The following is a 25044-nucleotide window of genomic DNA, read 5'->3' as shown; positions in this document are numbered from 1 at the left end:
ACATGTTCGTGAATCAAATGCAACATTAACAAGATGGGCTGTAACTCTCATAGACAAACTCTACCCAGCATCCAGTCACCTGTTGCAGTTTGTTTCCTTGGTTTTCATTATGCAAATGTGGTCTGAATACCAAGCACATCTGTGTGATTTGCAAGCTTATAGAAAATACATATTCTCAGGCCACACTTAAAACCTGCTATTTCTGCTGCCGATATGTCAGTAAATTATAAATAATAGAAGTTTATTGGTTCATACTTGTAGAGGCTGAGACTTTACAACCATGATACCTGAAATCTGTTCAGGTCTTTTGTACTATACTAAAACATGGTAAGAGAACTATTGTACCCATGTGGGAGAGGAGATAGGACAAAAGTGGGCTTCACATAGCAAAACTTCTCTCTTGATTATTAACCCTTCTCCACAGTGACAGCATTAATTCACGAGAGCAGAACAGTTATGACCAAATCATGATAACAACTAAATTTCAATATTAGAATTGACAGGCACATTCAAGCCATAATAATTCCTGACTCAAATTAGGAGACAGTACTGAAGACTTCATTTCAGTGCACTTTCAACTTATACTCTTGGAATGAACAAACATGAAAAGTTCTACCCCAGGCCCTTTCTTTTCTTATTGTCTAAATATAAAGTTCTCTCCTAAACAGCCTAGAATAATTGTTTTAGGTAGGCTCTTGAAGGTAATTTAATGGGTAAAAAGGAAAGGAACCTATAACCTGGGAAAATAAAGAGATAGCTGCCATTTCAAAATTCTTTTTATGAAATTGAAGAATATATAATTCTTCTATATGTGATGTATCTTAGTTGTATTTTTCAGAGGGGAGCCTGGTTAAATGGTAAATGAAAATTACAGGACTTTTGGATGTAGAAAATTTTATCCTCATAAAAAGAAGTCATTTTTCACTTTTCCTTACACATTAAGAAATGTGTGTGGGTGCTGCCTGTAGCCGTTTCTCAGTGACAGGGTCTTAATTATCTTTAGGATGTGTTGATCTCCTTCTCAAAAGAGATCAGACTTTGAAAGGTGTGAAGAAAGTGAATCATCAAATCTATGTATTTTGATTATGGTAAAATTTAATTTTGATTCTGAATGTTAAATGAGAAGTTGCTTTAAAGCTCTGTAGTCTCCAGTGGATTGTGAAGTCAAGAAAAAAAAAGTCAAGTTGCTACCCGATGTAATTTTCCCTAATTAGGTAGTCTTATACCAGAATTAGGAGTGGCTAGGGAGGGTATGAGGGAGAGAAGGCAGGTAGGAGGCAGTAAAAAAAAAAAAAAAAGGAGAAAATGAGAATATTGTTTTTTCTGAAGTGCCATTAATACTGGTAGAGGTAGAACTTTAGAAAGCAAACCCAAAGCATGTTACACATACATAACAAAGGCAAAATAGTTAATACAAATAACATACAAATAAATAAATAAGAAAGGAAGGAAGGAAGGAAAGAAGGAAAGAAGGAAGGAGAAAAGGAAAAAGAAAGGAACCAAGGAACCAAACAAACCCTCCAGCCCTTAACTGCATGTAGTGACTTTGACACTAATCCTGCTAGGCAGCTTGTAGTTTACTTTCATCAATTCTTACATATTTTTATTTCTATACTTATTTAGGTAAAAGAGGAAAAAGCAATTCTGGGGCAAAAAGACCATTTATATGGGAAGAATCATCCAATATGCATCCATAATTTGAGAAAGAAACAGAATATTTTATTTTTTAATATTTTACTTTTTAAAATCTTATTTGCTGCCAATAATCAACTGGTAATGTCAGAGAAAAGCCCTCATACATTAGAAGATAAATTTTCATGATTCAATACTGATACATGTCTATACCAGAACGCAACTAACCAGGAAAGGAAAAGAAGAAGAAAGTAGAGGTGCACAGATTGTTTGTTTGCTAGTTTTATTCCTCCTAATCTACAAGTGTCTCCTGTCTTTGCATGGAGACTTGTTCATTGTACTCAGGGTTAGAATGTACTGACTGTCCTGTAAAGAGGCCCTGCCATCATTACAAAAGGTGCTTAATCCTTTTAATCCTAAACTACATCTTCTCACTGAATTCTGTACTAGTTATTTTCCTCTAATAAGACAAATTATAAATGCCAATGAAACAATTCAGAACTAGGAATGAGAAATAATTCACCTTTATTCAATTATTCAGGACACATCAAGTTATCTGCATGTAGATCTAATATTAATGACAGATTTCCAAGTACTTATCAGGGAAAAAAAGCCCTGCTTGCTATAGCTCATGCTTCTTCACACCGTGTTTACCTCCTGTACCCACCTTTAAAAGGCACATATACAGGATGCCTTGAGAAATGTATAGAATTTATTTCCCCACTAACTCATCATCTTTCTTAAGTTGTTAGGAAGTTCAAGAGGCTTTTTTAGGTACTGGGTTAAATTTCTGTTTAGTTAAATTTTCATCTGTCTCTTGCCAATTTGCCTCTTGGATAGTTAGGAGGTTCAGGTTGGGTGTAGAAAATTTTGAATGAGCGTCTCTAGCAAACTAATTCCATTGTTCAAGGCACTGTGTGCAACTTCTCTTTCTTCTTCTTGTCTTTAAAGCCATTTTTATTTGATGTGTATTTTTTTCTCTATGTATGCAAGTACACCATCTGTATGAATTCTTGCAGGAATTTGGTTTTCTATTTTTGTGGAGAGAAACTGTGATCATGGCAACTCTTATAATGGAAAACATTTAATTGAGGCTGGATTACAGTTTCAAAGGTTAGTCCATTATTATCATGGTAGGACATGCCAGCATTCAGGCAGACATGGTGCTGAAAGAAGGAGCTGAGAGTTCTACATTCTGATCCACGTACAAAGGAGACCTCAAAGCTCGGCCCACAGTGACACACTTCCCCAATCAAGGCCACAAAGCCACACCTCCTAATAGTGTCAATAACTATGGTGACTGTTTTCTTTCAGACAACTAAGTACATAGACCATGGAAGCCAGGTGCTTTGGAACTCAAGTTATAATCAGTTTTAAGCTGCTGTGTGGATGCTGAGAATAGAATTTGAGTCCTCTGCAAGAGCATCAAGTTCTCGTAACTGTTGAGATATTTCTCCAACCCCAATGTACTGCTGTTTTTGTCAAATCAAGAAGAGGAAGATAATTTTAGCTTTCTATATTTCACTGTGAAAATAATTAGCCATTATCAAGATTGTGATAGACTTCATCAATGACTTTCTTCCCGAATACACACACACAAACACACACACACACACACACACACACACACACACACACACACACACACACACACACACACAGGAATCTTTGGAGGTCCCTTAGGAATTACCTAAAATAGTTGAACGGTCTGATTCAAAGCTCTAATGTGGTTTCTAAGTCTGAGAAAGGCTTCAAAGGACAGAAGAAATCTCTGCTTTTTATCTAAATTTTATTTTTTAACTAAAATGGGGCTGATTTCTTCCCCATCCTACCCTCCTCTCTCTCTCCTTCCCTCCTTTCCTTTCTTCCCTTTTTCTATCTTGGTGAAGTAGTTCAGCGAAAACAGGGATTTCAGTATTCCTTGTAAATCTGTGCCTTTAATGTGCATCTTCACACATTAACATTTAAAATTGATCACATGAACTCAATGCAAATGAATGCATATAGTGTTTTGTAAATAGTAATCTGCCTTAAACCATCTAATCTCTTTCCAGACTTTAGAGCATGAAGGTCGTTATTACGAATGTGATGTCCTTCCTTTCATGGAAATTGGGTCAGTGGCTCATAAATATTACCTTCTAAATATCCGACTACCAGTGAATGAAAAGAAGAAAATCAATGTCGGGATTGGGGAAATAAAGGATATTCGGTTGGTGGTAAGTGGGCGTAACTGAACCAACAGTCTGTGACCTTGAAGCAGCAGTCAATACAGTATTCATAAAAGTGTCACAAAGAGTTTTATCTTAGTTCTTCCATGTCTTTCCTCACATAGAACCTTAAAAGCTCCTGGGAAGGAAACTGTTCTATTAGTTCTGCCATTTAAATGCCTATCTGTTTGCTTCTCTAAGAATAACAACACAACCATGTTGATTAAAATTCTAAATTAAAATTATTTGCATAAAGTTATTTTATTGTATGCATGATTTTTAATATTAATGCTTTAATTTTAATGAGGTCTTTTAGAGTTTTCAGTTTCATATATGTTTGGATCATATTTGGTCCCCCAACTCTTTCCAGATCTATGTTTTCTTTATTATCCTTCCAACTTTGTGCATTAAAAAAATCAAACCAAACTAAAACAAAATAAAAATCTTTCAAGATCTGTTTGTGTTGCCCAAAATATCATTAGATGCTTATTCTTCCACTGGAGCTTACTTGGTTGACTTACAAAGGGCTGTACTCTTACATAAAACATTATCCTTCCTTCCCCAGAAGCTGAGTTGCCAATTGCTCTGTGGCTAGTAGTAGGGTTATGTGTCCAATTCTCTTCTCCATGTGTGATTTGGTCTTATCGGGCTTGTACAAGTTTTATGCGTTCTCTGGTAACTGCTATGAGTTTATATGAACCTTGCTGTTCACTGATGATATTTCCTTGTGGTCATCTATCCCTTCTGGTTCTTTCAGACCCCTATTTTGAAATGATCTCTGAAACTTTAGAGGAATGGTATGGTACATTTTCCTTTAGGGCTAAGCATTCAGCCTCTTATTCTTTTTACCTTGAGCAATTGTGGATCTCTGCACTTAATATCTTAAGTAGTCTTTTTTTAAAGATCACCAAAAGTCCAAGTTTTTAGATTGGTAATTCAACATTGACTTACAGAGAACATAGAAAATTTTAGCTGACTTTCTATTTTAAGCTTTACCCATACTGGCTAGGATTCATAGTGCTAGAAGGTGCTATATATACTACCGGAAGCTAAAACAATAACTGTTAGTCTCAACTAGCAAGCTATGATAATAATTTTCTTGCAAGATATGTCCACTGGTAAAATACTGGCACAAATATTATATGAATAACTAATCAGTTTTTGATGATTTAAGGCATGCTGCATGGAATGGAACTTATACCTGACAGTGTTAATGATGCCAAAAAACCTGAGAATAAATACATCATGTGCCCTAGGGAAAACCTACTGCATTCAGAGAATGCGACTGTGGAATGCTCAGTTCCAAATGGGTTGTCTTTATCACGTTCCTTCTCTCAGTGATTAGGGATCTTTGTAAAAGGAGGGAATGGAGAGATTGTAGGCACTAGAGTGTACATTTTACATACACAACAGGACAGATGCACACCTAAATGCACAATATAAAGCCAGAAAAAAATCCTAGTGCTAAAAAGGGAGTGTGAGCACAAAGTCCTACTCCTAGCCAAGAAGTTGTTCATTATTTATATTTTGTAGGATAGGGAAAAATCAGTTTTCACCAATGAAATGACAGACACTGTCTTTATCAACCACACTCCAGGGCAGGTTCCACGCACAAGAATTGTTGGCTACAACAGATTAGACTCCATGTCTTGTTTTTGATTTTGCCTTTTTTGTTTGCTTGTTTTGTGGGATTTTTGTTTTTGTTGATAAGAAAGAGAAAAAGAATACAAAGTAGGGTGAGTAAGGAGGGGGGAGGATCTGGGAGGAGTTGACAGAGGAAAAAGAATATTATCAAAACATATTGTATGAAATCTTCAAGGAATAAGTAAAAATATAAGGGAAAAAGAAAAAGAAGAAGCAGATGTTTTACTTTGTTTACAGTTCAGAGTATAAGAGTGAGCATGGTCCTGCAGCTTCCTCTTGATCATTCCCACATTGTTGTACAGATGACCATGCCAACGTTCCAGGGTCCTGGCACAGGAAACGTTGTAAAGGCCAAGAGACTAGCTCCCAGCCCCTACCCAGAGTTCCAAAAGAGAAATGTTTCTCAGGAGTGGGGATTGAAATATTTCTATAATAACTTTACACAGTATCTTAGTCATTTTCTTTATTTCTTCTTTAATCTTAATTCTCTTGGCCTAACTGTCTAAAATTTCTTAGCTCTAATTTTCTGCCCCAATTCTAATATCCTTATTTCTTTTTCTTATTTGTACATTCTACATCCTTATTCTTCTGCATTTCTACATTGTTCTTTCTGTCTTATTTCTTTTGCCACCGCACATTACCAAGCATTTATATATTCATTATTAGTAATAAAAAAAACTACAAGGAAAATTCTCAGGGACACAGGCATTGTTTGAAGATACATAGCAAAACTTATCAGCTAGTTTGAAGCCAACCACAACTACTGCTGTAAGGAGGTTCTGGCCCTCTCTTAAAGGGGCCACTACAGGTTACAAAGGGAGAAAACAAAACCATTGACAGAACTAAGGAAAAGGCAAAGAATAGGTGCATGATTTTACTATATCTGGACATAGTTAGCCAATTAGCAGCCTTTTTCTAAACACCTAAATCTGAGAACCTAAACAAAAAGTTAGTATAATGAATATAAAAACTTGCACAAATATTAACTGCTATTTTAAATCAATGCAAGGAGGTGCCGGTGAAGGAAGCATAGGACAACGTAAATGCTATTGATCTCTTGAAGGACTATGATATAACAAGACAGACGCCTGTAATACCACCCTAGTTTACCATGAATTTTCTGAGGGGCTTAGATCCTACAAGGCCAGACACCTGCAATTTCATAAGTAAAATCTGTGAAAGTTCTGTTTGTAATCTGTCCAGAAGAACACATGTCTGGTCAAATTGCTCTGTCACTAAGGCTAATATGTTTCTCACTGTAATGTGGAGAACATAGTGTAGAGAGAAGTCATCTTCCTGACCAGCCACAAATATGTGTGTCTATAAGACTGAAATGCAATCATGAGGTTATAAGTCCACATTACATGAAAATGCATGGTTATGGGGAGATATAATAGCTGTTATTGCACAAGTGAAATTACAGATGAAAGTAGCAGTTTTCAGAGTCAGTGGTCCTGCTGACCTTGCCAGGAAGGTTTTCTCCATCTGAGATTAATTTCTTTGATGGGTTGACGTCTGGATTATCAATTACTGTAAGCTGTCATTGTGTTATGGTCTGCAGTAGCTTGTGACAAATGCACCTGACACAACCTAAAGCTAGAATTCGGCGCCTTAGCCTCTCTCCATTGATGTGGTGGGTTCTATGATATCTTAATTGGTCTTAAGATCACATAAAATTATTGTAGTTATTTCTAAGGTCATAGTGTGATCATGATTGCATATAAACAGGATAAGAAAATTAACATTTTTACCATAAAAGTCACAAATGTTAGTGAGAACAGTGATGATTTAGGTTCTTTCCATGTTGTTTAATGAAGGGTTAGAACGTAGCATAAGGAGGCCACATTTTAAATCAAACCTCATTCACACAAACGCAAGAAAATTAGAAATTAAATTAAAAGCACAGGTAAAGATAGAGATGTATAACATATTTCTGTAATGACTTGTGCTTTTTGCTTTTACTTTTTCTTTTAATGGCATGTTATGAACATAATGTAATTCTGCTTTCCAATACTGCTTACTGGACCTATGTGGTATCTCCAATGTTGAATGAAGACCCTACAGAAAAAACTTTGTGTTCTTAATCAATCCCTTGACATAACATGGCCCATTTTTATGATTTTCATTATATTTCTATGATATCTGAGGAAGTGACAGAGGGTATATGAGGGCAGTACCTTCTGTGACTATGGACACTGTTGTGTAGGTAAACTGTGCTGGGAGCTGATTTGAATAGCTGCCATTACAAGATGGCATTTGGCCCCAGCCTTGCTTAATAGATAACTCCATATTAGGGTTGCAGTTCTTCCACCGGAAAACAGGGTGAGTTGTTGTGATCTAGCTGCCCACACTTCCCCTGACCGGCAGGGGAACATCCTGGTCTGTAATTGACAGGGATGTTCCCCTGCTTTCTTTCCTGCCGGTGGGTCTCCAGAAAAGCAGTTAAAATATCAAAGTATCAAAAGTTGCTAGGCAGACTCCCTATTTAAGCAGCTATAGTTCAGGGCTCCTTGCCCCTTGCTTTCTGCTCTCCCTACAACCAAGAGGCTCCAATAAAGCGTGATTTGAGAAGAATCCTCGTCTGGTGGCTGTTCCTTCCTGCTGGTCAGAAAGTTTGCCGCAAAACTGTTTGTTCATCTGTATTTATATGTAAAAAATAACAGTAATGTATATTCATCTCCAAAATTATATTTGGTTTTGGTCTAGGGAATCCACCAAAATGGAGGCTTCACTAAGGTCTGGTTTGCTATGAAGACCTTCCTCACACCCAGCATCTTCATCATTATGGTGTGGTATTGGAGGAGGATCACCATGATGTCCCGACCCCCGGTACTTCTGGAAAAGTAAGAACTGATTCAGATCACACTTAGAAAATGCTAATTTTCTGTAATTTTCCGTGCTCTTATTTTGTGTGTCTAGTTCAAGCAACCAGTGTGCTACTCCAGCTGGTGAATTGATTTGAAAGTCATTGTGAACTCTTTGTCTCCTTCAGATTTCATAAATAAATTATCTGTTAATCTTAAGAATGATAAACCTCACACTGCTGTCTTTGCTGTTCTTCTCCAGGGTCAGATTTTTAGATGTTTCTCTATCAATGGATTGTTTCACTTTCAACTCAATTTAAACCCTCTCATACATAGGATGATGTTCCTGTAGATATAGTTCATTTCTTTCTCACATCAAACAACTTTTTTTCTCTTAATTCTGTTAGTATTATACATAAATATGCTGTACCTTGAGAAAGTACTTCTTTCTGAAATAACCATATCATTTTCTCCTTTTACAAGAATCCTCAAAAACCTTGCTCACATTTCTGCTCCAGTTCTCTCTTGGTTCCATTTCAATATTGATTTATCTCCACTGTACCATTTTACAGGTTTTCGAATCACCTCCACAGCCCAAATACCTTCTTTGTCCCATGAGCAGCATTTTACACAGCTAATCACCCTGTTTCCTTTATTCATTCAACCTTATTGTTTTTTGTGTATTGTTCTCCTTTGTTGGCCATCACTTAGTCTTCATTACTCTTTCCCCATCTTTCTAGCTTCTTACACTGTTGAAAAAGGGCAGAGACTTTGAACTTGCTTTCTTTATTAGCTCTACTTTTTCCAAAGTGATCTCTGTAAATCAAAATTATGCATTGTATGATGATTCTTGCTTTATATACTTAGCCTTAACCTCTCCCAATTCTAGATACAAACATAGGAATTATTTATTTAGCATCTTCTTTTGCAGTAAAAAAAATGTAATACAAAGAATACTTGACTTCTTTCTGCTGCCACCTATAGCTCTCCTAGGCCTCCCCATAATGGTAAAAGGCAACTCCTCTTCTTTAGTTGCTGGATGGGAAAGAAGGAAGTTACTTAGTACTCTATTTGTTATTCACTCTATCCAATTCTCATGAAGTCATATTGTCTCCATTGCTACTACCCTACTCTTATCACCCAAATCATTGCTCAACTGGGTTATAAGAAGCACTTCCTTGTACAATTTTACTTACTACATTATATGTACCAAAAGCCTCTGTGTTCCCTTTACGGGTCAATAAAATCACTCTACTCCATTGCTGAAATCTCTGCTAGCTTTGCCTTGTCCTATAAAGTCCATTGAATCTTAATCTCCTGTTCTCTGCAGTACCTGTGATAGTGCTCAAATGCCTTGGATTCTAGGCTTTCACCCCAAAGCTTTTAAATTTGTTCTTGTTATCTGAAATAGTACTTCCCAGGTATCTTAGTACCTCATTTACTCCTTCCCTTTAAGCCCTGTTGTGCTGTTTTTGATTGCAGTGTTTTGTTGTCTCCCACCCCATTCATCCTATTTAAATCATTATCAGTCCTCTTTTTATCTTTATATTTCTTTGACTTTAAATTAATATCTATAACTTTAAATTAATATCTGTTAAGTGAATGAATGTTGTAGTTCTATTAGTTAAACTTTTTATTGGCTTGCTAGTCTCTTTTAAGGTAAACTCTACATAAGTTTCTTCATGAGCTATTCCTCTCATGTTCTATTATTTCCTAAATTATGCTGTACATAGATATGTAAATATCCCTGCTCTTCCAAGCCTCTCTGCATCCATTTAGACTCTTCTCTCTGCCCTTTTCACCTTCATTTCCTCAACTCTTTATGTACTTAGTTTCTGTCTCTGTAAAAGACAATCTTGGCAGTGTTTAGCCTCTAAACTGTGATGATGTTGCTTACCAATTTACTTTAATGCCTTTTTGTCTGGCTTTCCCATTAAATGCAGTTCCCTGAGTTAAAACATTGGACTTTCTCATATATGTATCTGTAGCCTTAACAGCATTATTGGTACATTATTTATGGCTTATAAGCATATGCAAATGATGGATATAGAAATGTTTAAATAAATCAGAATGACATTTTAATAAAGAAGGGGAAAGTAAATAGTGTGGTGGAAGAAAACAAAACAAGTTGCCAATTGTATTTATGTGTAGTTATATAGTTTTTTATTGAAACAAATATACTTACACAATTAGCAGTTGCCAAGGTTATCACAGTAATGGTGTGTATTCTTAATGATTGGATCAGTGATATTATGAAGATGTAAGAGGGTCTAGTTATAGTAAAACTTATCTGTTTAAGAAGGAAACAAGGTTAAAGTGTGTATTTCTCAGGTGACTCTAGTTTGTGATACAAAGGTTAGTGTTACACCCTTTCATTTTCTAGAGATGTAAATTAGGACATTTTGTATCCCAGAGTGGAAACTACATGAATGCTAAGAAAGTGATCAATTAGCTAAAATCTGAATAAATAGCATCTCAGTTCTCAAAATTTGCTTCAGACTTTTAAAGTTTGCCCTCCAGAGTAACATGGTTCTTATGGGTACTTTCTCAGAGTCATCTTTGCTCTTGGGATTTCCATGACATTCATCAATATCCCTGTAGAATGGTTTTCCATTGGGTTTGACTGGACCTGGATGCTGTTATTTGGTGACATCCGGCAGGGCATCTTCTATGCAATGCTTCTTTCCTTCTGGATTATCTTCTGTGGTGAACACATGATGGTAAGAACTTCTGGGGAAGGGATATCTGTCTGTCCATAAGCGTCTCTGAGAAAGTTGCTGAGCTGAAGTCTACTTGCTTATGCCTCTCTTAAGCTATGGGAAGGTAAAACAAATGAGGGACCACAGGTCTAACTATATCCCTGCAGGTTCATAGTCTTTCTTTACTAGTAACTTGCTGACTGTTTTGAGGCAAATGCCCTAATCTCAGGCCCTTGTTTGAGAAATGTAGTAAAAAGTCCTAATGTATGTGAGTTTTTGTTTCCTTATAGAAAAAGAAATAATGCTGTGAAAGAGAAATATATAAAGTTTGATCATTATTTTTATTTTTTGTCCTTTGGCTTGCCTTCTGCTTTCCCTAGACTTAAGAGCAGGTTAACTACCAGGCAATGTGCTCATGCCTTTTTTTCAGCTAGCAGCTTAGCCAAGTGATCCAGTGACACCTATTACCCGAGAATACTGGCCTCTTTGCATGGCATCAAATTCTATTTTAAGAAAGGCTGAGTTACCATAATAAAAATAAGATTGATCTCATTCTTACATTGTGGCTAAGATGCAGTTATGTCAATAAGAACTTTTATTTTCAAGTTAGGCTTCAGAAAAGAATGTTTTTAAATTGTTTATTTAAATTACATTTATTTGTGTGTGTGTATATATGTATGTCCATGTGTCTGTGTCTATGTGTGTGTGTGTGTAAGTCAGGGGTCAGTTTTCTGGAGTTCTCTCCTTTCACTGTGTGCATCCTGATGATTGATTTTGTGTTTTCAGATTTAGCCATAGCTGCTTTGACCCACTGAGCCATCATGCCAGTGCAGAGGCTATTTTTAAGTTTCATTATGATTTGATCATTAAAATAAAATTTGTGAAGCCAGTTCCCTCTGCAGGAGAACAGTGTAAGAAGAGGGGAATTTACCTACAACCAAATTTCACCTAAGGGGTTTTACTATATGACGGGTCCTCCAGCAGAGATGCCCTGGCAATGAGATAAGGACAGTAGGGCCCCAACCAGGGTGATTATTCACAATAAGATTGTATAGACCACCAACCCTGCCTACAGGCATATATATCTTCATTTTCTTTCATTGCCCATCCAAAGGAATACTTCATGTTGTACTTCTGGCAAATGCAGGCGTCTTAAACAGAAGGACTTTGAGTTTCAGGCTAACCTGGGTTATATTTCAAGACACTCTGGAAATTAGATAGGGGTGGAAAATTGTTCCTTGTGATGATGAAGATAAGATAAACTTAACAAAATGAAGTACCTTATTGTTTTTATTTCTTGGTGATCATTTTACCTTTATAAACAAAAATTATTACTAAACAAGGATTTATTTTGTGGGACAAAAATTTCCCTAACGTCATTCTTTGTCATCCCACAGTGCTGTGTGCATTCTTATTGACAACCCCAGTGAATGGGCTTTGTGCTATGTCCTTCAGCTGACATGACACTGAGAGTTTTATCTCTTTTGTTTCTAATGCTATCATCTATCAAGTACATAGTAGGTGATTAGCTAGATCGCCTATGGAATAGATTTGCTCTTCTCCTTCAATTTGTTTTATATTAGGATCAACATGAGCGGAATCACATTGCAGGGTATTGGAAGCAAGTTGGACCAATTGCTGTTGGCTCTTTCTGCCTCTTCATATTTGACATGTGTGAGAGGTAAGCAGATATTGATGTCACTCCAAGATGAAATGTGACATTCCTTGTCTACTTCCATCTTTCTAGAAGGAGTTTTTAAATGAGGAATGGTGGTTGGTTGTCCATGGGATTAAATATTGGAGAGGTCATATGCTCAGATGAAGTCTGTGACAAAACCAAAGGCTTATCCCTTTATACATTCAAAGTGCTTTGGGTCATATTTTCAAGCTCTATATCCCCTTATACTCTCTGAAGTTTATTTTCTAAATATGGTACACTAACACCCCCTACCATGGTCCCCTTGCCTCTCTTCATTGCTTCAATATTAAGGAAAATATATTTTTTCTTATATATATATTATGAAATACTCTGCACCTGTATTTCATTTTCCATCTTGTTTGTTTTTGTTTTTATAGAGGAGTGCAACTCACAAATCCTTTCTACAGTATCTGGACTACAGATGTTGGAACAGAACTGGCTGTATCCTTCTTTGATATATTTGAGGTTTCATTTTCGTCTCCCTATCTGTCTGGGCTTCATGATCATTTTCTGTGTTTCAGCAGATACTCTCTAGATGAGCTCAGCCAGGGCTTTGGTCCTCAAACCAATAGCAACAATTAGAGATAAATATTGAGAAGAATTAGTATGTGCTTTCAGACTGTGATAGCAGCCAAAGTGGGAGTTTTCAGGATCTCCCTGTGCCATAGGTTTTAGATACAGTTCAAAGTTTCTGGACTGAAGTATATCCTAAATCATCTATTTTATAAGGTATTTGCAGCTTCTTCTTGAGCCACAGAGATACTTTCTGGTTCCTAGAACAGAGGTCACTTATATGGGAGGGAACCTTCTGCTCTAGAAAGCTTGGGACCAAAGTCACCATTATGTATGAAAGCTGGGGTCTGAGGTGACTTGTATGCAGGGCTTCTATAGGAAAGCCAGTCCTTTATCCAGTGAAAGTATTGTCAAAGCTTCATAAAACCACCTTTAGTTCCTGAGACTCAGTGGGACTGACACTAAGGTAATTAGTTCTTGAGCAATGCCGAGGCTCCTGATTGGTCCAAATTATCACCATCTGCATCACTTCAGTGAAGAAAAATGAGTCTTAACCTATTCCTTAATGGTGCTTATTTTAAAATCTGATCTTCTTAGCACCCTGTTTAATATTCTAAGAGAAAAAGCCTCTTCTCTGTAGTGAGAGGGCAGCCTGGAGTTGTGCTCTTTCTTAACACGTAATGCCTTGACATGTCCCTTGAATATACTTCGTTTAGTGGTGGTATTTATATCAATTTCTTAATGACACAGAATTTTGTGAGAGAATCAGATACATAGTGTTAGTACCTTTAATTTAGAAGAATTGAACTTCCTGTACTTCCCATCCCCCACAGTGGTAACTGTACAAGACGAACAATTGCAATGCCTGATTCAACCCTTTCATTTTACGCGTAGGATGAAAGGCAAGGGAAGCAAATAAAATTTCAAGTCCTGCAACAATTAACCATCTTCTCTTTATTCCAGGGCACTGTTGGTCATAGGAAAGAAGGAAGAATTGCATTAAATATACTACTTAAAGAAAGGTAGATGTATAGTTTATTACCCGTCAAAGTACTGGAAAAATATAGGCAATTTGGAATCCAGCTGGTACAAGCAAGAGGAGCTGCAGTCTGTTTTCTGCTATTCTGACAATTCACACTGCTCTATATCTTGCTGGTTCTCAAAATCCGTGCCCTAGTGGTAGGCCTCAGAATTTCGTCAATGGGTGTACTATCTGGATATACAGTCCCTGCTTTTTCTCTCCATCCTTTGGATCCTTGCCAGCTCCCCTCCCCTTTCGTTTGCTACTGAACTTGCTCCATTTATGCCTTCCCCAGGCTATCTCAGTCTTCTTCTTAGAAAAGTCCAAGCACAGCAAAGTGGTTCCAAACATGTTTACACTCATTTTCTAGAAAGGTATGACTAGATAGATATATGTATGGTGGGACTCAGGCATCTTTATTTGAACTCTATCAGTGATTTTTAAACAGTTTCCCATTTAGTAACAAATATCCACTATACTAGTGTGTTTAAATTCATGACACATTTGAATTTCCTTAAAACATGCTTGAAAAACAGATGCTGATTTACTAGCTCTAAGAGGGACCCAACTCTATTTTGTAAAATTAGACTACATTTTTTTCTCTTTTTTTTTGGCATATAACATTATTTGGATATTCCCTTCTGAAATTGTTGTGTCAGAAAACCCTAATCAGTGGCATCAGAAAACCAGGTTTTAATAGTAGTACCTTCCTTAAAACCTCTTGAGCACTTGGAGATAATGTTGAGTGCCTCCAACACAGCTGTTGAGGAGTTCTGTGCCCTTTTAGAACATGTTCTTGGCAAATTTGTCCTTTCCTTCACTGTACACTTGCAGATGGCTTTCATCATTGTGGCAGGGATCTGCCTCTGCCTCTATTTTCTGTTTCTGTGTTTCATGGTATTTCAGGTATTTCGAAACATCAGTGGGAAGCAGTCTAGTCTCCCAGCCATGAGCAAAGTCCGGCGGCTCCACTATGAGGTAAGCAGCTATCTTAGTTCATTCTAGAACTTATGCTAATGATCCCTAGCAGGATGTGTAAACACTCACCTCTGAAAGTTGAAAGTTTTAGTTTCAAATACACATTAAGGGGACATCAAAATGATCCCAACTAGTAAATGTGTTTGCCATGCAAACCTGACAACCTGAGTTTCTTCTCTGGAATTCACAGTCAGAGCTGTCTTTTGAAAGCAGTTCTCTGACCTCTACAAACTCACTGTGGCGTGTGTGTGTCCAAATTTTTATATCTCTTTCTCTATCTCCCTCTCTCTCTGTTGCAAATAAACACACACACACACACACACACACACACACACACACACACAAATAAGTAAGTAAAATAAGTAGAAATTAAGAACTTTTCATATAGGATCCTGGGGCAAATAAAAACACACCCAAACAGCTAGATTTCCTGGGGTTTTCTAAGGTGTAAATGTGTTTTCATAGCAGTAAGATAGAAACCTGCCCAATGGGTTCTTTTGATGGAACCTAAGTGCCTACTGGATGAGATGGGATACTGGGCCATGTAAGATTGGCCCAGTTTGTGGTATGGCTTTCCTTCTAACCCTTGAAGATTTTAGTCCAAATAATCTGCGTTCCATGCTTAAAAAAAATCAATTACTAATTATTATTGTGTGTGTGTGTGTGTATGATGCACGAATATAAAAGTGCATGTAACAGTACAAATGTAGAAGTTAGAGTATAACTATGTAGATTCACCTCTCTACTTTGGCTTTTACATGGATTCAAGAAATTGAGTTCAGGTTGCTAAATGTTTTTAACCAATGCTATTATTCTCTGAGCAATCTTTCTGATCCATGCTTACCAGACTCTTGGTAGTACACATTCTCTAAAATATCCAGCGGGTGCTCAAGTAGAGTTCAATAATCTGCTTCTAGTTTATATTAGCTATTCAAGAGAAACACCTAGCCTCCTCCAATCTCTAATGCAGGTGGCACATTGACTAGATTCATTACTTAAATGACTTTTTATGTGAAAAAAGGAGAACCTGCAGAATCATGGTGTACTGCACAGTTAGTCCGCACAGAAGACACCTAATCAGTAGGCACCATTATTTAAACCCTGATAATTTCGGAAACCGAAAGTACTTTCTCAGGTTTGTCTGTTTCCAGAGCTGGAGTGACAAATGAGAATATTAAACCAAATTGATTTTACTTTGACTAATACAACACCCCTCCCTAAATTGGAGAAGAATTTTATTATAACTATAGAAAGCTTTTGTTTGGTAACTTTAACTTTTGTGTAGAATTATATAACCTGTTTATCAGGGAACTTTGTAGCTTAATGTTGTGTTGTGAATGTAAAATCATAGACTCCAGCATCATTGCTTCATGAGAGATAAGAACATAGAAAATATTTTGTTTAAGAATTCCCTCAGCTACATTCACCTTTACAGGAAGGATGTTAACATGTCGAATGATTTTACTGTCATTCTTAGGGATTTGGTTTTGCACATAGGTAGGTTGGTAAGTAGATAGACAGACAGACAGACAGACAGACAGACAGACAGACAGATATGAAGAGAGGAGGGGGCAGGGGGAGAGAGAGAATATATTGAACAATTCTTCCTTTCTTTTTTAATAGGGTCTGATTTTCAGGTTCAAGTTCCTCATGCTTATCACCTTAGCCTGTGCTGCCATGACTGTTATCTTCTTCATTGTTAGTCAGGTGAGTGAACCCTAAGCCTTCTCAAGAGACTGTCCTTGGGGTGGTCCCCATGTCTAACAGAGGAGATTTTTCAGAGTTGCTGAGAACAAAAGCAGAGAGGCTTACTTTCTTTAGCTAAGCAAAACACTTTTTAGATGACTCCAGCATGGGACTTTCCGCAAGCTGATGACATAGACTTCCAGTCCTACCTTGAAGAAAGTTGCTAAGTATTTAGGCTAAAACCTATAGCCATATTGAAGGGACATTTCATTTCAGAGAGTAAATGTTTCAAGACCTGTGATGTAACATTGGTAAGCATGTGCTAATTTGATTGGGTCATTACTTAGCATTAATGAAGATTCTTTGACAGGCCTTTAGTCATTCTGTGTGATAATTACATTGCCACCTAAACATGAACATGACTCAAAAGTCCCATTGATAGAAAATTTTCTTTATACTATTTCTTAAACTCAGTTTGATGTACGTTAAAATCTCAATAATGATGTTTGTAATATTTTAAAATATTGATTACTTACTTTGAGAAGTGAAAAAGTCTATCTAAAATCTGATATAGAGAGCACATATTAGTCAGATGGGTTTCACAAAGTTCTTCTAAGGTAAGTTGGATAGAGACTATTAGTCATGTTTCTGAAATTATCATTCCCATGGCTTTTGAGGTATTTTTTCATACATTCTGTTTTCCAGAAATGTAGTAATTTAGTGGGTTATTTAGCATTTCTTAACATATTAACATTAATCTTTTTTCACTATGCAATAGTACCATATATAGAAGTAATAGCCAAGTATTTAGTATAGTCCCTGGTATGTCATAAGCATGAACAGCTTTGTTAGTAACTTACCAAAATGCATACAAACTGGAGACTAGAACTCAGTCATTTTGGATCTTTTATTGGATCTATTTGGATAGCATAGAGCAGCAGCATTCTGGTATAGCCTTAGGAGAATGGTGATTTATTCTTTCATCTACTAGCAAATTTTTCTTTAGTTTATAAACTCTGTGTGAATTCCTTTGACAATCTAGTGAAGCTATGGTTCTGTTCTCAGAATGCTTCTAAATAAGTAAAATAAAATATTTCAGATTTCAAAGGGAATCATATACAATTATATATATATGTATTTAATTATACACATCATAGATAACTCATACTTACTATAAATATGTCCTTAGCAAGTAATTCATTTTTTATTTTTTTAGAATAATCTTTTTCATTTTATATACCTATCTCAGTTCTTCCTCCATTCCCTCTTCCTGCTCTCCATTTCCCCCTCTGGCCCCATCTGCTCCTCAGAGAGGGTAAGGGAACGTCAACAAAGTTTGTCACCTCTCTTTGAGGCGGAACCAAGGCACTTCTTCCTCTATCTAGATCAAACAAGGTATCCTTCCGTAGAGAATGGGCTCTAAAAAACCTGTTCATACACTAGTGATAAATCTTGATCCCACTGCCAGTGGTCTCACAAACTGCCCAAGCCACCCACATTCAGAGGGCCTAGTTCATTCCTATGCAGGTTTCACAAATGTCAGTCTGGAATTGTGAACTCCTACTAGCTCCGGTCAGCTGTTTCTGTAGGTTTCCTCATCATGATCTTGACCACTTTGCTCATGTAATCACTCCTCCCTCTCTTCGACTGGACTCCAGGATCCAGGAGCTTGGCCCAGTGCTTAGCTGTAAATCTCTCCATCTGCTTCCATCAGTTACTGGATGAAGGTTGATCGTATGTAGAAATAAATTAAACAGTATACCTACATGTGTTTGCACATTGTTCACTCCATCTTTTTTTACTTGTAATAGGAGTGTGTTTGTATCAAACCATTTATAAAACCTTGGAAACTTTATTCCAAATATAGTAAAGCTATTGCTAATTCAGAATGAGTTCTTCCAAAATTTTTATTACATTTATTTGTATGTTTTATTACATTTATATGTGTGTATCACATATGCAATAGGAGTCAGTTTTCTCCTTCTACCATGTGAATCACAGGGATAAAATTCAGATCATCAGCCTCAGCGACAAATACCTTTATCAGCTGAGCCATATCTCTGGCTCTTGAATACATCTTTAATTCAGTTAAGGCTCAAAGACTCAAATTCAAGGAAAGGGTTTAGGTTAAGCTTGACTCCACTTTTGGCTAATTTCCTTGTGTGATCATTATACTTCCTGGTTTCTCCAGACCCTTAGCAATATGGTGTTTTTATATGGCCTACTGAGTTTCTTGACTGAGAAAATAAGGGGACCCTCACCTAGAGGTGGAGTCTCCAGTAAGATGTACCATGTTCTCAGGAACATGAAAGGGAACAGTACTTCATTCCTGAGGCCTACTTTTGCCATTTTTCAAAGCTGCAGTCCTCTCATGCCCACTTTGGGGCCACAACCCTCCACAGTGACTTAACTGCAGAACTCCTTCCACCTGAATTCTAGAGGAATTAATCCTCAAGATGACTGGCTGTTCTTTGCCTGAATTTAATTTTATACATGTTTGGCTGTTGCTTTAAAGTGGCAGAAGATGTCTTATAAGAGAATTTAAAGATTTTCTTTGCAAATAATGATTAGTTTTTCATTATCACATTATTGGGCTCTGGCCAGCTTTTTATATTAGCTGCAATAGTTAGATGGGTGGATTTCAACTCTAAAGAGATATGATGTCTTTGAATTCCATTAGCAACGTACATTCCTCCTGCTTATTTTTCTTTTTCGTTCTTTTTCTTTCTTTAAAGGTTTATTTACAGATACTTAAGACATTTTCCTTCATAACTCTCTGTTTTCTTGGTATTGTTAATAGAGTCATCAGAGGATTTATTTTCTAATATGATTTTTCAATGTCACAACAATGAGCTTACCTGAAAGAAAATCCATTGGGTAACTTTTGAAATGAACCTCAGCATTAGGTAAAAGGGATGTTTTTAAACTTCCACTATATTTGTTGGGAGAGCTTCCATTTAAGCCCTATGAAATATATGTGGTGAATCTTGCTAGGATTTTGAAGCTCTGAGACCAGGAATGAAAGGCACATAGGAAGCTCTTAGAATGTGGTGACCTTGAGCTTTATAACTGGGACTGAGGTTCAGTCTTTAATGCCTGCTATTTTAATGATCTGAGTCACAGCAATGAAGAAATGCTGTACCACAGTTTGGTCTTTCAGTCCTGTTCCTTCTAGAAGAGAGAAGTGTTTAGTTAGTTTAGAGGTGGTGTTAGCAAGGAACAGAAAAGAAGTACAGTGCACAGAAGGTCACCGATTTTCACTGAAGGAACACCCAGAGACCTGATATTCAGGTAAAAATATATGTAATAAACTCCCAGAGACCCAGCTCCCCAGTTCTTTTTCTGGTGTGTGATCACTTCAGTTTGTGGCTTAGACAGCTGTAAGGAAATGTTTCTTGTAAGAGAGCCTGTGTTTGGAGTTTGGAAATCTTGTTGTTAGTGGAATGTTGGTTGTCAAACTACTGGGTATAACGAGATTTGTCCTCACTTGACTGCAGGGGTATAAATGTGTCTCTATACAGAAGAAATCTGTTGTCATGTAAAATCAGGAAAAGAGAAGAGTCTGTAGAGGGTAACATGGTTTTTGATATTTGGTGATAACAAATTGTTATTTGGTGTTGCAAGTACTTGAGTTTTCTTTTTCTCTACTAAAGTGAAAATAGGAAATGACTACTCCTCTTACATGCATTGTAAGAATTTGGATCTACAATTCCTGATCTGTTGAGGCTGCTCATTGTGGATCATGATAGTGAGAATGTGCTTAGAGTTCGGTCTGTCTAAAGCATGAGTAGTTGAGAAAACATAGGGAGAAAATACAATCTAGTTTCTAAACCCTGGAGTTACAATATCTGCATGACTAATTTTTGTAGTTTACCTCGTTGCCTACCAAGAAATAAGCATTTGCAGATAGAAGTTCAATCTTTGGGTACTTAAGTAAGTATATTCCTAGCAACATGTATGCCCCAGAACAAATAAAAGAGGGCACTAATCCATTATTTTCTTAGAAAGACTCAGCTCCTATGTATTCTTTATTAATGGAACATCTCATTCATAAGATTTTTCTGAAAAACATTACATATTCTGTCTACTCTAAATTATACATTACCGTGTTTAGGATATACATGGCATTTACAGTTTCTTCATAACCCCTACCCCCAGATTTGAATGTATAGACTTGTGTATATATGCTGTTTTAACAATGGTCAATGAAGTGAGCTTCCAAGTAGTTGTTTGATCTGCTGCTTTTAAAGACCAACCCTGTTTAAGATAATGTCCTACCCTTGTGTTGTATAGTCACTAAGAAGACTTTCTGTATTTGGACTAATGACTATGACTTTCTGAGATGAGCAATCTCAGGCAAGATATGGAAATACTGTCTTTGGTCTTCGTTAAATTTTGTTGCTCTTATCAAGGCAACTTTTAAATAAAACGACTTATTGGGCTTGACAATTTCAGAGGGTGAGTCCATGGCCATCCTGGAAGGGAGCATGACAGCAAGCAGGAAGGCTTGGCACTGGAGCAGCAGCTGATAGCTTACATCCTGATCCACAAGCCTCAGGCAGAGATGGGGGTAACTGGGCATGGTCTGGGCTTTTGAAACTCCAACCTTCCATAAAGTACAAGATGTAATGAATTCTTACCATGTATTGATTTTTCTTCTCACTTTTACATAAAATTATTGTGAATTATTATGGACTGTAATATTTTCTCTACTTTTCAGATAGATATCCCTCCCTTCATTCATTGCTCTTCTACCTCTCCCTCTTCTCCCTCTTCTTTCTTATTTCCCACCCTCACTACTCTTTCCTCGCTCTTAATCATCAAATAGTACAGTTCATGATAAGGTCCCCTACAACTCTGGCCTAGTATCTTCCCCAACTCCTTGCATAGTGATAATTCCCACAACCTTTAACCTCACCAGCTAATGGTATTGATCTCTCTGGGGCTTCCCTCATCTGGACATCATCAGCCTCTTCTATAGAAAAAAACTGTTTCACTTCGAGAATATCTTTCCTTTAAAGCCCAGGTTATAATTATCAGCTGATAGTATTCCCTGTATACCCACTAAAAGGCCTTATTCCCCCAGTCCTGAATATCAGTTAAGAATTTTCTCTCCCCCACACAAGCTAACAAACCCGTCCTTCAGAGCCCTAGTATTATCTTGGAATCCAATAGTCTCACCACTCAGAGCCTGTTTTTATTCTTCTACACAAATTGTTAAGACTCAAAATCTATCCCAGATAATTATTTGGAGCCTATGGCATGCCTAATTCATTAGTCTCCTCCATTATGAGCAGGACCAACATCCATTAAAACTCATCCTCAATCAATAGTGATTCATAGTCCACCCTGCTGAATTCCTGTGTTCAGTTCTAGCTCTACTTTGTTTCTCTATGTTCCCAGAGACATTCTTATAGCATTTCTGTATCAATGACTATCAATCGAGTACTGTGTGAGTACCAGGCCTGCAGGTATTTCCTTAGACAAGTCAATCATGCAAATTCTGACAAGAATTAATCAAAATATCAGTTCTATCGAAAGAGGAAAGCTCAAGAAGCCTCAATCTTAGACAAAGAACTACAGGCAACCAGGAAATGCAAAAAGCAGAAGAAAAAGTATTATCCACAGAATAACAAATAAATTGGCTACCTAATACCAAATGGTCAGCCCAGAAAACATATACATACAAGTAATATGAATTAAGACCAAATAGATGTGTTTGCATATTTAATTACTTACACACACACACACACACACACACAAACACACACACACACACTTACACACCAATGTTTAAATGAAAAAGAGGCTGTGAATTTGAAAGACATTGGGTGTTGGATTGTACATGGTATAGTATAGACGAAGGAAAAGAGAAGGGTGAAATAATTTAAGTAGTATATTATAATCAAAATAATTAAGTCTTTAAAAATTCCAATGTAACTTCAGAAGAATTGAAAAAATACCAGTTATATTAAGCTAAAATTTAAAATGTCAATTATGAATTTTGTTAGTTCATGTCCCAAAATGTAACCTCTTACATGCCCTTTCCTTAGTTGAAGGCCCATTACCCCAAAGCTACTTTGTCCTGTCTTGCTTATATTTTAATGAGCCGAGCCTTTTCTGTTACCTGGACTAGACCAGAAGCAAAAATTTCTGGAACTCTCTTAAAGCTTCTTTCCTACCATCATATTTATTGAACATAAGTCTGTGTTCCACATGGTATAATTTTTATAAAGTGGGCACAATTTGTATTTTAATGTTATTGTGGCATTTGGAAACATTGCTAAGAAGTCATAAATAGCTTGAATTGTGACACATGGTCTAAAATAAGTAATGGTTTTAAACTCTTTGTCAAAACCATCACCTGGACATTTCATAAAATGAGTTATTTTACAAAATGAGTAAGAGTTTATGGTAGTTGTGTTGTATGTATGAGTCACAAAAGATAGAATAACATTGGTAAGTCTATAACTGGATTTCCTGGTTTCCAGACACTCCAAGTTTTTCAAAACAACAACAAAAATATAGTTAACATCTTACAAGGATTCGGGTCCCAATAGGTTATGGGAAGTCAAAGGAAGGCCTGAATGAACACAGACCCACTATATCATAAACAGGAGCCAAGCTCAACCTTTTTATTGAAGTCATTAACATTACTTTCTCTTATCCACATTTAAAATATCCTATAGCAAGCCAGAGTGTTTGAAATTATTTCAGTGAGCTCAGTGCTTGTACAAATTAAGAGTCATTCAGCTCAATAGCTCTGTAGTAGTTAGTGCAAACCACATATCTTCAAAGCACTCTGAAAACAATTACCAAGTCATCTCAAATTGAAGCAGTTTCTGAACATGTCTTACAAAACACAAAGCATATGGTAGCTTCCTAATTACCTTTAAGAATAGTTTACCTAAAATGACATTTCATAAATAAATACAAAATGTTGTTAGTGTCTGCCATTTAATTACTAGAAATTACATATGTATTCAGTTCTCATCTATAATCTTCAAGTTTTAAGGAAACTGAATTCCAAAAAATTTTACTCTTTCCTTACTGAATAAATGTGCACTTTTGTTTACTGTACACACATGGTACATTAAGCACCAAAGATTTTGCAACTGTAGCAAGTAAGTTAGAAATGGTTTCTGCCTCAGGGAGCTTTTGTTTACATAGGGAGATGGCAAAGAAGAAATTGTAGTTGTGAATGGTGTCAAACACAATCCCTTAAATGAAGAATAAGTGTACTTCCATTTCTAAGAAGAGACATTATCAAAGTTATACTAATGCATATTCAAAATAAGAACCACTGAATTTTCACTTGACACTAGTCAGGAGACCTTAATTTACACAGATTTAGTTCATATTAAAATGTGTACTCTTATAAAATGTGAAACCTTTAACGTTTCCATTTGAAGAAGAGCTCTGGCTTTCATGGTGATTGATTTCTATTTTGGTATTATGCTTCTCTGTTTCACTTGAATGCCTTCCTTTTTATCTATAGGTGACAGAAGGACATTGGAAATGGGGTGGTGTCACAGTTCAAGTGAACAGTGCTTTCTTCACTGGTATCTATGGAATGTGGAACCTGTATGTCTTTGCTTTGATGTTCTTGTATGCGCCATCCCATAAAAACTATGGGGAAGACCAGTCTAATGGTGAGTCTCTGTCTTTTCATTTCAAATTTATTCAGGATAGAATAGACCTTTGTATCTTCAAGATTTAGATGGCTAAAACACTATGTTCATCAAATTTTCTTCCAGATATCTTTCTAATATAGTCATAGAATAAGTTAGCACTTGAGATTCAAGAAATATAAAACAGCAATTTAACACAAGATATATAGCTCTTGAAATAGCCATTTTTTATTCTCCAAAATATGTTAAGAATGTTTCACACAAAATATATTAAGGCTATTTACAAAATGTACTTTTGAAGGCGTAAGTCACAAACAATGCCACAGCAGTTTGGAATTATGATTAATAGGGTGGTATTTATTTAAAGGGGAAAAAACTTACAGATCACCGTCAGCCCTCTGCGCAACCAGGAAGGGAGCCCAGGAAATGAAGAGAGAGAGGAGAGGGAAGTGGCCACTTTTTTAAAGGGAGAGAGACCACACCCCAATGGGCTGGTATCTCAGCGGCTATAGGCTGGAGGAGCGGAAGGA

The 25044-nt window shown here is 36.6% G+C and overlaps 1 protein-coding gene across 1 annotated transcript in view; it reads left to right on the top strand.

The window, feature by feature from the left end:
• The window catches only part of Wls (wntless Wnt ligand secretion mediator), a 97612-nt gene that overhangs the window by 63155 nt on the left and 9413 nt on the right, over window positions 1-25044 (top strand). The window contains exons 4-11 of the mRNA XM_005357440.2: window positions 3687-3848; window positions 8190-8326; window positions 10839-11007; window positions 12570-12667; window positions 13063-13126; window positions 15054-15197; window positions 16821-16904; window positions 24382-24535. Coding sequence (XP_005357497.1) covers window positions 3687-3848; window positions 8190-8326; window positions 10839-11007; window positions 12570-12667; window positions 13063-13126; window positions 15054-15197; window positions 16821-16904; window positions 24382-24535 — 1012 coding nt within the window. The remainder of the gene's footprint in view (window positions 1-3686; window positions 3849-8189; window positions 8327-10838; window positions 11008-12569; window positions 12668-13062; window positions 13127-15053; window positions 15198-16820; window positions 16905-24381; window positions 24536-25044) is intronic.

Source organism: Microtus ochrogaster, chromosome 21, assembly GCF_000317375.1.
Source record: "Microtus ochrogaster isolate Prairie Vole_2 chromosome 21, MicOch1.0, whole genome shotgun sequence".
Taxonomy (NCBI): domain Eukaryota; kingdom Metazoa; phylum Chordata; class Mammalia; order Rodentia; family Cricetidae; genus Microtus; species Microtus ochrogaster.
The sequence above is the reverse complement of the archived record's forward strand: the minus strand, read 5'-3'. Positions and strand labels throughout refer to the sequence as shown.